Source organism: Hippopotamus amphibius, chromosome 17 (assembly GCF_030028045.1).
Source record: "Hippopotamus amphibius kiboko isolate mHipAmp2 chromosome 17, mHipAmp2.hap2, whole genome shotgun sequence".
NCBI classification, from domain to species: domain Eukaryota; kingdom Metazoa; phylum Chordata; class Mammalia; order Artiodactyla; family Hippopotamidae; genus Hippopotamus; species Hippopotamus amphibius.
Window position 1 is genome coordinate 7,104,218 of NC_080202.1, and position 12,292 is coordinate 7,116,509.

At 45.3% G+C, this 12,292-nt stretch overlaps 1 protein-coding gene across 3 annotated transcripts in view; it reads right to left on the bottom strand.

Annotated features, from left to right (window-relative positions):
* The window catches only part of USP43 (ubiquitin specific peptidase 43), a 59,792-nt gene that overhangs the window by 39,776 nt on the left and 7,724 nt on the right, over positions 1-12,292 (bottom strand). For all 3 annotated transcript variants that reach the window (XM_057713773.1, XM_057713772.1, XM_057713774.1), the window contains exons 2-3: positions 10,335-10,466; positions 2,710-2,813 (exon numbers count right to left, since the gene is read on the bottom strand). In XM_057713773.1, coding sequence (XP_057569756.1) covers positions 2,710-2,813; positions 10,335-10,466 — 236 coding nt within the window. The remainder of the gene's footprint in view (positions 1-2,709; positions 2,814-10,334; positions 10,467-12,292) is intronic.

Consider the following 12,292-nt stretch of genomic DNA (forward strand, 5'->3'; position numbering starts at 1 on the left):
GAATGGCTGGCTCCTTGTCACTCGGGTCTCAGCTCAAATGTCCCCTCTGAAAAGAAGCCTGGCCTGACCACCTGATCTAAGGTTGCCCACCTCCCCCACCTCCCAGGTGACACATCGTTATCACAAATTGTTTGGCGCGTGTGTATTACGTGTGTATAATCTAACACCTCCCCCAGGAGAACGTGAGCTCCTTGAGCACACGGGCTGACTCCTGTTCGCAGCTCAATTCCCAGCACCTAGAAGAGGACCTGGCACATAGTAGGCATGAATTCAATATCCAGAGAATAAAGGGATCTATTTGGTTAGTATTTCTCTCTTGCGGGCAAGGAGTCACACACTTCTTTGTAGCCACTGGACCAAGCACAATTATCAGATGCTCAAGTATGTGAAAGAAGGAAGGGAGGAGGTATGGACAAGAAGAGAACAGGGTAGGGAGAAGGGAGCAAGCAGGGAAGTGAGTGGATTTATTGTACGAAGACACCAAGGAGTGGTATCTGGAGGCAACTATGGTGACCCTTCCCGGAGCTCTAACACGCCCTCGCCTCAGACCTCCCTCCTCCCTCCTTCTAGGTTTTCTTCTCCCTCCACCTCTATTCTTCTTTTCCTCTTTCTCCTTATTTCGCTTTCAAGCAGCTTCTGCTTTGGGTACCTGGAGATAAGACAGATGTCCTGCAAGTAGCTTTCATGGCTAAAAGGTTAGCAGACACAAAATCTAGGTTTCCTCCCTGCAAACCTCGTAGTGCATCACCACTTCCCTTAGGAAATCAGTGGGCACTTCTTCATGGACAACGATGAGGCTGGGGCTCATTTAGAAGCGATTTTAATTACTCAATGTGCTAAGCGACAACGGCAGGAGGGGAATGCCTCAGAGTCCTCGTGCCTGTCATTTAAGGTCATTTGAGGTCCTCTTCCCCGGTGGGGCAGAGTGAGGGAACTTCTCAAGTGCTGTGGGTTTTCTGTTCCATCGGGAAAGCAGCTTTGGCATTCTCCAAAAGTACTTCCGAGACTACTTGCTCCTCCTAAATAAATAATCACCTCAAAGACAGTGATTACATCCAAATTATATTATGGACAACCACTGAATATAACATAAATCCTCAATCAGGACATTTTCTGGACAATATTAAGTCATCTTCTCCTTTCTAAATACTAAGAATACAAATCCCCCAAAAGTATGGAAGTAAATGGCTCTAAGTGAATTCTAGAAGGCTGAATAATTGTTACTTTGTTTGAAGTCAATAAGAGAGAAAAAACCAACAGGAGGGGCTTCCCTGGTGGTGCAGTGGTTAAGAATCCGCCTGCCAATGAAGATTCGAGCCCTGGTCGGGGAAGATCCCACGTGGCACAGAGCTACTAAGCCCATGCGCCACAACTATAGAGCCTGTGCTCTAGAGTTCGCAAGCCACAACTACTGAGCCCATGTGCTACAACTACTGAAGCCCACGCACCTAGAGCCTGTGCTCCACAACAAGAGAAGCCACCACGATGAGAAGCCTGTGCACTGCAGCAAAGAGTAGCCCCCGCTCTCTGCAACTATCTCTGCAACTAGAGAAAGCCCACGTGCAGCAATGAAGACCCAACACAGCCAATAAAAAACAAACAAACAAACAAACAAAAAACCAACAGGAGGCTTATGAAAAAGACAGCAGAGAAAAGGAAAGGAAAGAGCATCCAGAAGATTCAGAGAAAAGCCCACCTTTGAAAGTGATCTGATGCAACAACCAGAAGAAAAATATTAAAAAAACGTTTTGGTATCCATAATGGAGAATGGGAAGGCAGAGCTTCTGCGCATGAAATAAGAACAGACTATCACAAGAAAAGAACACAGTCAGATGGAAGAGCCACCCAAGAGGAAGAATTACAAAGAAAGCAGAAGCAGGGCTTGTGCTTCAGAGATTTATCAAAGGTCAAATCCTGGTTCTGCCATTTGCTATGTGTCCTCATGAAATGCCTGAACCCACAGATTGTACCTCGTCTCCCAGGGCTCCTGTAAATTAAATTAAAACATATATGGGCGAGAATATATGTAACCAGTGGCTTCCCCTCAATCCTCATCACTGTGCCCATTCCCACCTCTAAGCAGGTTTCACTCGTATTGAATATGTTCCCACCCTTTCAATCCTATTCATCCTACAGAGCCCATCAAAAGGCACACCTCCTCCGAGAAGCCCCAGGGGTTAGAGCTTTCGCTAAAACATTGTCATTCTTGAAAATATTCTGCCTTATGAGAATCTCTGAACTGTCATATGTAAAAGCCCAAAGAGAACATATACTTTCTGAAGTCAGAGTCTATATACTTATGTATCTTTTACATCCTCCGTTATGCTGGGAAATCTTGAGCTCAAATAACGTGTTAAACTCAGCTCTGTGGCAATAAAGAAGAAACCAGAAAGATCTCATCCACTTCTCAGTGATGGCCTGCTGGGGAGATCCTGGCCTCCATATTCATACCATATAGAACCATCCTCGCATCACCCCTCCTTCAAGGGGCAGATGGAAGGCCCAGAAGCCAGCAAGAAAGAGGAGAAGAAATACTGAAGGTCAGAGACAATGAGTGGTTAACTGGGTTTTATAATGGGAGAGAGAAGGGAGTTCGTGGTTTCTGTGGTTTTGTAATCTTGGGGTAAACCTGGCCATGGGAGGTTAGTTACCAGCAGACGAGTTTGCTGAACCTTTAAGTGACACATTCTAAACACACCCCATTCTTACCTGTACTGTGCCTGAAAGTGGCTTTGCACAAAGCTTTGGCCTAGAGAAAGCTGAGCTGATGGCGACAGGAGGTTCTCAGAGGTCTTCCTGGCTTCAGGCTGAGGCTGCAAAGAAATGAGGAGAGGAAGCAAGATCAGATGTGCCTCCCATCACTCTGCTGCGTCCAGACCGGCAAGTCTACACCTCCTCCTGGGTCCACAGCACTGTTTTCTGGGCCAAGACCTGCAAAACCGGGATCTTCCATGTCGTCTTACTGTAATCCATCACTCCTTCAATCCCTGGACCTCCCCAGTTCCAAGAGAGAGAGAGACAGAGACAGAGAGACACAGAGAGAGAGAGGGGAGAGAATGTGTGTGTGTGTGTGTGTGTGCGCGCGCACGCACGCTCTGAAAGAGGATGTACTTTGGTGAACACTCACACATACTCACCCAGCCCCAACTGTTACTTCTGGATTAACTACCCCACTCTTTACCTCCATCCTTTTAGGCCCCCTGTGTCTAGACACCTCCTGTACATTTCACTTGGGTGGTCTGCCATCACTTCAAGTACAGCCACACCAGGTCTGCCCATCCTCCACCTGCTAAACTGTTTCTGTCCACATTTTCCAGCGAGCTAGTCTTCCCAGGAGCATCTTCTTTCTCAGACAAACCAGGTTTGCACCTTAGAATAACGCATCAGCCTCCTCCCTCCACAATCTGTCCTATTGTATCCTTCTCTATATTCCCTTATGTATGAGGGTTCTGTTGCTGCTGTAACAAATGACCATAAACTGGTGTCCTGACACAACAAAAACGTGTCCTCTCACAGGTCTCGAGACCAGACACCTAAAATCAGCATCATGGAGCTGAAACCAAGGCATCAGCAAGGCTGCACTCCCTCTGGAGGTTCTAGGTGAAAATACGTTCCTTGTCTCTTCCGCCTTCTGGGAGCTCTGGGAATTCCATGGCTTGTGGCCACATCACTCCAGTCTTTAAGGCCAGCATCCTTGAAGAGCAAGGAGAAAGGACCACAGGGGAAGTGTTTGGGGAGAAATGTACCGATGTCTGAAATTTAATTTAAAATGCGTCCAAAAAATAAGATGAGAAAAAGATGGAGTGATGAGTAGACAGAGGGATGGAGAGGTGGATAAATACACGATAAAGCAATTTTAATAAAATGTAAATTATGCAATCTACATGGTGGGTAGGAGATATTCGCTGTATGAGGAATCGAACTTTTCCATGTTTGAAATTTTTCATAATAAAATTTTGGTGCAAATAAGAGTGACAAATCAGAACAGTCAGTCCCACTATTTCATTAAACCCAGTTTGACCAGAATACAGGATGTACAAAGGGGAGTAGAAAACAGAGCTAGAGAGTGAGCCTGGTACAATGACGGATGGGGCCTTAAGTGTCCTAAAGAAGACTCCTGGTTCAGTGAACAGCGCAGTCCCAGGCTTAAGGGTTAGACTCTGGGTCGGGCTGCTGGGGTTCGAATCCCTGCACTGGCTCTTAGCTGTGAGAGTTTCTCAACCTCGGATCCAGCTAAATAAATTACGTAACCTCTTCGCTCCATGGTTTCCCAGCTTAATAAAGGGGTGATGAATGATGGTACCCACCTGCTAGGGGTATTCTGAGATTAAAAGAGTTAATATATATAAAACACTTAGAATAGTGCCCGGCATACAGCAAGCACCGGGTATACGTGTTTGTCGTTCTATGTCGTTACATGACGGGGCGTCTCTGATTTGCTTTGAAGCTAAGTGGTGGCTACACGCATGGAGACACGCTATGACCCCGGTAGGCATGAGCACGATGAAGGAGGGGGAGTCTGGAGTTAGGACACAGATTAGGTGGCTCAAGGGTCCGGGTGCCAACAGGGTGAACTAGAGCAGGAGCCGTGAAAATAAAAAGGAGAGAGGAACTCGATCAAGATACCCTGTGTGCACAGCTCATAACTGAGCACCTGATGGGGGACGAGAGGGAGAGAGGGAGGCACAGGGCCAACTCCAAGCTTCCAATCTGGTGCCTGGAGAACCCCCGCTCTGTTAACAGCAGAGGGAAAGGTGAAAGGAGAGGTGGCTCAGCGGAGGAGGGAGGGCAAGCCGAGTTGGAGGAAGAGACACTTACGGCAGGTAAATGAAGGGCTCGGAGGAGAGAGAGGGAACGTGGATATAGAGTGGACACCGGCATTTGGGGCTGCCCAGGACGGACTCCTCTTCTTTGGGAACAGCCCCCCCTTTTGGAACACTGAATTCAGTCCATGGGGAGGTGGCAAGGCTCTTTCATCCGGGGTCCTGTCCTCCCTTACCAAAGAGACAGGCACATGACCCAAGGATGAGATGTTCCTGCCCTGCGTGTCAATCACAGGCACAGTGACCCAAAGGCTGCAAACAGCGACTCCAGCAGAAGTGTCCTGCTGCTGAGACATCCCCACCCCAGAGCTGTCTGGTTCTTGACGGTTCCAAGCCTGGTCTTCAGTCTTCCTTTTGATTCTGCACACTCTCCCTTGGCCTTCCAACTAATCTCCTTCTTGTTTGAGTCCGCTGGTTGCCTGCTGTTCCTCACAAGGACCCGGGCTGTATCTGCATCTGGATGATAAAGCCGCATGCGCAGGGAGCGGCTGTGGGCGGGACCATCCAAGGACCGGTATGGTGAGAGAAAATCCCGAACGAGGCTGGGGTGAGAGGCAGCAGAAGGTCACTCACGAAGCATGGTCTACCGGGTCAGACCAGGCTGGCACTACCCAGCTAGCCGAGTGACCCTGAAACTCTCCCTGAGCCTCGTTCCACATCTAAAAGGAACAGGAGTATTACATCCAGCTCATGGAGACATCATTTAAACCAAAAAAGATGTAAGTCTCCTGCCTGGCACACAGTAGGTGCTTAATAAATCTTAGCTTCCTGGTCCTCTCCCAGCCTTATCCCTTTCTTAACTCTGCAAGAGTAGCATTTTCTGTAAGATAAACTGCCCCAAAGATTGCGGGTGTCACAGTGTCTATAGGATAGCAAAAGGACACCCTGTTCACCAGATGAAAACATTTATCGTTACATTAACAGAGAAGAAAGTGGTCCTTATGTTTTCTATTCTAGTTTCAAATAAATCGAGCTACATGGCTTTCATATGTTTTGAAACAGAAATAACCTCAGAAAGAAAAATTGTTCAGAGTTACACAGGGGACAGTCCCTTTCCTTCTTGGAAACAGAAAATGAAGTTTGTGCCAAACAGTCCAACAGCTCTGCTCCTTTACCTTCAAGCATTCACAGCCAGGCCTCTGCAGGCAGCCCGATTTTCTGAGAGCGAGTTTCAGGAGAGGCTTTGATCCCAGACAGAGAAAAAGATCTTTTCTGGTTTTAATCAGGTCAAACGAAGAGCAGGGCAAGCTCTTCTCTCCGGGCAACTACCACCCCTGGTCTTGCTGGGTCATAATGCCATTAAAGGAAAACAGACAGAATGGCTGAAAACAATGAGCAAGGGGCAGAAGGGCCTGAAACCAGGCAGAGTGGTTGGTGGGCCAGTCAGGTAGGGCCCCGTCAGCTGCACAGGAGTCCAGATTCTGTTGTAGGTGCAATAGGAAGCCGCCAGAGGAATTTAAGCAGGAGAGTGACGTGATCGTATTTCCTTTCTCAAAAGACACCTCTGGCTACAGTGTGGAGAATGCATACATATACTAGCGGGGCACATTAGAAATTGGAAGACCAATCAGGGCTGCTTTAATGTGAGTTTTGAAGTTGTTATGAATTACTGGTTTAAATAAACTCAAAGTCATCTTAAAGAAAGGTTTGGGGGTGGTGCACCGTGGCTGGGAGCAAAGGCTCTGGAATAGAGGTTCTCAATGGGGGAACACTTTTGCCTTCCCTGCAGTGGACATTTGGACATGTCTGGAGACATCTTTGGTAATCAACCACAATTAGGAGTGCCACCAGCATCTGGTACGTAGAGGGATGCTACAAATGCTACAATGCACAGGATGCCCCCCCACCCCACCCTGCAAAGAATTACCCCGCCCCAATGTCAAAAGTGCTGAGGCAAAGAAGCCCTGTTCTAGAGGCAAATTTTCTAGATCTGGATCCTGGCTCTCCCACTGGCTTGCTGGGTGACTTGGAGCAAGTTACTTAACCTCTCTGTGCTCTTCCCCACCCTTAAGGCCAATGACTTTTCCTGCCACAAAGGAACAAAAGAGGATGATTGAAAGATAATTGGGAAGGCTGTTTATCCTTCCTACTTTCCAGGTAGGAAGTGCTGCCTGGCACAGGCAGGGAGTGGGGAGGAGGGAAAAATGGGACAAGAAGACTTGACTTTTTTTTTTTTTTTGGCCCGCACAGCTTGCGGGATCTCAGTTCCCTGACCAGGGATTCCCCAACCAGGCCATGGCAGTGAAAGCCCGGAATCCTAACCACTAGGCCACCAGGGAACTCCCAAGAAGCCTTTTCTAGATGCAGCCAGGAGGAAGAGGCACCTGGGTCTCCTCTCTCCTCCCGGTGGGAACTAGGATGCACAAGGCACCCATAAGGAAAGGGATTCAGCACACTGGCTGTGAAACAGACAGACTCAGGCTCGATTCTCTTTCCATGGGTAGAAGTTGAGTGACCCTGGACATTTTAACCTAAACTTCCATTAACATAAGAGTTGTCCTTTCAAATATTAAAGCATGATGACTACTTAAAGTATTCAACCACTCAGGAGTTTATTGGGTTGCCTACGTATCAGTAGTGAAATAAGTCGTAAAAGCATCACGTGAGATGCCTGGCAAAAAACACATTTCAGTAAACAGTATCTCTCTTTTTTTAATACATCATTCTGATTTCAAAATGTGCTCATGCTAAGATTATGGAATACAGTGTAGTGACAGGTTTACCTGCTCCGCTTTCCTTTCCAACCTGTCCCAATTCTACAGAAACCTTCCTTACCCATGTGATTTGGGTGGAGTTCACCCCACAGGAATGGGACCCATGTGCCCAATCAGAATATTCCATCCCACTGGCCATCTGCCCAGGAATGGACATGCGAGCCACACTAAGACAACTGGACTCTTGCCTGTGCTTTTTTTGGAATCCCAAGTAAAAAAGGCTATATGAGCATTGCAAGGGCCCCTTCTGCTGCCATATGGACAGAGACAGTCTGAGAATGAAGACAAAGACAAGAGATAAGGAGGGAGCCAAAGACCTACTGATATCATCTGAGTCCTTGGGTCCAGCCTTACCTGAAGCTGGATCAACCCTTGGACTCACAGGTTCTAAAAGACAATAAATGCCCTCTCCTTAAGTTGGACCAAGTTGCAACTAAAAGGGTCTGAATTAGATAAACAAAAAATCATTGTACATACAAGAAAAATCACCCATAATCCCACAACCCAGAGAAACCACCAGAACCTTTAATTGTCTGTTCCTCCCAGGTTCTGTTTGGTGAAGTTTTCGCTTTGTTTCATTTGTGTGTTTTAGGGGTGAATGAGGTGGTTTTGTTTTTGTTTTTTTCCCTGTGCCACACAGCATGCAGGATCTTAGTTCCCCGACCAGGGATCAAGCCCGTGCCCCCTGCAGTGGAAGCTCGGAGTCTTAACCACTGGACCACCAGGGAAGTCCTGGGATGGTTCTTTTTAAAATAAGAAAACAGGCTTTCAAGCCAGACCTCCCTTGCATTTGAATCTTGATTCTATCTTTTCTTAAGCTGTGCTGCTTCAGGAAGTTTACACAGCCTCTCTGATTCTTGGTTTACCCATATATAACATGGGGATGTAACTCTAACAACACCCCACAAATGATAGTAGCTACTCATACTGCGTATAACATTCCAAGACGTGCTCTGTGGAGGACAGAACACTGTACAATCATTATCTTCCCTGTTCCATGCATTTGCCAACCTGCTGTCTCAGACATGAGGACTCTTTCTGCAGCTCTGCCAGGCTCTTAGCTTCTATGTTATACTGTTGTTTAAAAGAGGTCTATTCTTTACTCAAGGCATATATGCATATGCAACTTATCTTAAAGTTGCAACTTGTCATTCTAAAAGGGAAAGAAACAAAGACAACAGCTGGCTGTGTGAACAAGTTAAGAAAAAAACAATGGCTCAGAGTCTTGAGCCATTTTATTTTTAAATAAACATTGTATGTATTTAAGGAGTGCCAAGTGAAGATCTTTCACATAGTGAAAGGATTACTTCCCTCAAGCCAATCAACATCTCCATCTCCCCACCTGCTACCTTTTTTGTGTGTGGTGAGAGGACCTGAAATCTACTCTCTTAGCAAATTTCCAGCATTCAATACAGTATTATTAACTACAGCCATCATGCTGCACCTTACATATCTAGATTCATTCATCCAAAACTGTGACTGCCATTCAACTCCCCCCATTTATTTATTTATTTACTTATTTATTTATTTTATTTTTTAAAATTTATTTTATTGAAGTATATTTCATTTAGAATGTTCTGTTAATTTCTGCTGTACAGCAAAATGACTCAGTTATACATATTTATACATTCTTTTTCATATTCTTTTCCATTATGGCTTATCCCAGGATATTGAATATAGTTCCCTGTGCTATGTGTAGGACCTTGTTTATTCATCCCAAATATACTAGTTTGCATCTGTTAATCCCAAACTCCCAATCCTTCCTCACCACCCCCACCCCCCACCCCTTGGCAACCACAAGTCTATTCTCTATGCCTGGGAGTCTGTTTCTGTTTCGTAGATAGGTCCATTTGTGTCACATTTTGCCACTCAATCTTTATTACTCTAGAATAATGGTCTCTGAACAGATAATGTAAGGAGGGGAAGGTAATGGATGAAAGATTGAAACACTTCCAAAGGGAAGTGGGGGATGGGAATAAAATGTCCAGATTTCAAACAAACAAACAAACAAAAAAGTAAAGCAGTTCTTGTAGCTGCATCTGGATCAGTTTTGAGACACCTCAAAAGTAATGTGTGACTGATTAATTACCAAAGCTTGTGAAACATTTTTAAAATTATAACAGATTATTCACGGATATTGTTATAGTAACTCTGCTTACTCATGGAATAAGAACTTCGCTCATTTTTCCTTTCTTAAGTGAGAGATAAAAGGATAGGATTAGAGCAGAACCCATCATTGATCTTTATTTAGCAAAGCCCATAAAGAGCACAGCTGATGTATCAACTAACTGTAGCTGTTACCAATGATGGTGGGTTCGAGGTTTCATCCCAATCTGGGACGGCTGAATACACACATGTGAAGATCATCCACCTGTGTCTTGAGAAAAAAGATTGGGAATCACTTGCTCTGTAGGATAAGCAACTGAGAAAGCAAGGATGGAGTTAAAATGCAAGCATCTGAAAATAATAAGCAATGACACTCAGGGCCTCAGATGCCATACTGAGGCACAGGATACTGACAAAAAGGAGATTTCTTTCAAACTTTAAACCAAACAGAAACCCTATTCACCATATCACTGGGAATAAAGAGGATGAGGAATGGCAATGGGAGGAAATGTCTGGTCTAAAAGAAACAGGGCAAAGAGGAAGGAGCAGGGAACGGTACTGTGTGAGCAGCGGCCAGAATACACAAAAATCTACGGATCTGAATTTCAAGATGTACTTTTGAGGAGTTGAGTAAATGTCCAAGGGGGGAAGAGAAAATCAAACACAATGTGTTGTTTCGAGGGTGACTGACCTGGTCGGACCCCAGCCCTCGGGACGAGCCCTCCAAGTCCTCGTGCACGCGGTCCAGCAGCCAGAGCAGGAACTCCAGGGCGTCGTGCTGGGAACTGCCTTGGAACTGAGAGCCGTACTTGGAGACGGCGTTCTGAAAGGAACAGAAGAAAACCAGAGGGGCAATTTGGCCCCTGAAATATCCAAATAAGGGCCTAGAAGCACCAAGCCTACCCGTGGTCACGCTTCAGCCATGACCAGGAATGACAAGTCAGAAACGACATGGGGCGAGAAATGGTTTTTCCTGCCGCAGCCTGTCATTTGGGGGGCCATGTCCCCAAATGCTGTGAGGGTCCTCTGTATAGGAGGAGGCATTGTTTTTTTTTTCCAGAAAGACCACCAATGTGTATCCTGTCCTTTCAAAACCCATAGGGTTGCCTGTTGAATATCTGTGTATATATTTATGTGTATAAAAAATATATATCTTTTAATTGAAGTATGGTTGATTTACAATATTGTGTAGTCTCAGGTGTACAGCATAGCAACCCAGTATTTTTGCAGATTCTACTCCATTATAGGTTGTTACAAGATAATGGGTATAATCCCCTGTGCTACACAGTAAATCCTCGTTGCTTCTCTTTTGTGTATAGTCTATGGTATCTGTTAATCCCATACTCTTAATTTGTCCCCCTCCCCCTTGGTAACCACAAGTTTGTTTTCTGTGAGTCGGTTTCTGTTTTGTTTTTCTTTATTTTATCTTGTTTTATTTTAACTTTTATTGGAGTATAGTTGGTTTACAATGCTGTGTTAGTTTCTGCTTTACAGCAAAGTGAATCAGTTATACATATACATGCATCCGCTCTTCTAGGTCATTACAGGGTATTGAGTAGAGTTCCCTGTGCTATATGTTTCTGTTTTGTATATACATTCATTTGTATTATTTTGTAGATTCCCCTATAAGTGATATCATATAGTATTTGTCTCTGTCTGACTTATTTCACTAAGCATAACATTCTCCAGGTCCATCCACGTTGCTGCAAATGGCAGTATTACATTCTTTTTTATGGCTGAGTAATGTTCCATTGTATGTTTATACTACATCTTCTTAATACAATTGTCTGTTGTTGGGCACTTAGGTTGCTTCCATGTCTTGGCTAATGTAAATAGTGCTGCTGTGAACACTGGGGTGCATGTATCTTTCTGAACTAGCATTTTCATTTTTTTCTAAAAATACACCCAGGAGTGGAACTGCTGGATCATGTGACAGAATGGTTTGATACAGATGCCCATCTCTCCTCCCTGAAGCTCCAGTCCTTCGATCACTGGGGTGCACGTCCCCCGGCTCCCCCATCAGTCTATTCTTGCATTGTCTCTCTGTACACCCCACAGGTGGGCACCTCCTTGTCCTACTCTCTCCGCAGTGGTTTCCTTCATTCCCACGGCGTCCACTCTGCTCTTCGCGCATGACCACGTGGCCCAATGAAGTGGGCTTCCTGAAATATCACACATGTGATTCCTTCACCGCCTCTTCCTAACAAGAATGAAGCTTGAGAAGTACAAACGTCTCCTCCTGTGGTTAGATCACAAAATGTCTGGGCCAGTCCTTCATCCCTTTAATAAATATTGATTTGTAGAGTGCCTACCATGGGCCAGGCACTAGTCTAGGGCCTGGGGCCACAACGGGGAGTGGGCCCACACGATTCCCTGTCCTTGTGGCACTCACATTCCCCCACCCTTCGTGCTTTCTTGCTAAACAAGGTGACAACTTTGTCATTTTCTGGGTAAATGCATGTTCCAGCTTTTAAAAAGTTTATTTCAAAAGGTAATATGTGCACCTACTTAAAAAAAAAATTCAAAATACAAAAAGAACAATAATGAAAAAGTCTTCCCATGCCTGGGTGCCCCTCCCCAGAGGGAAGACACTCTGAACATTTCCTTACCTAAGCATCCTTCCAGGGTCTTTTTTTCTGTGCAAGCACA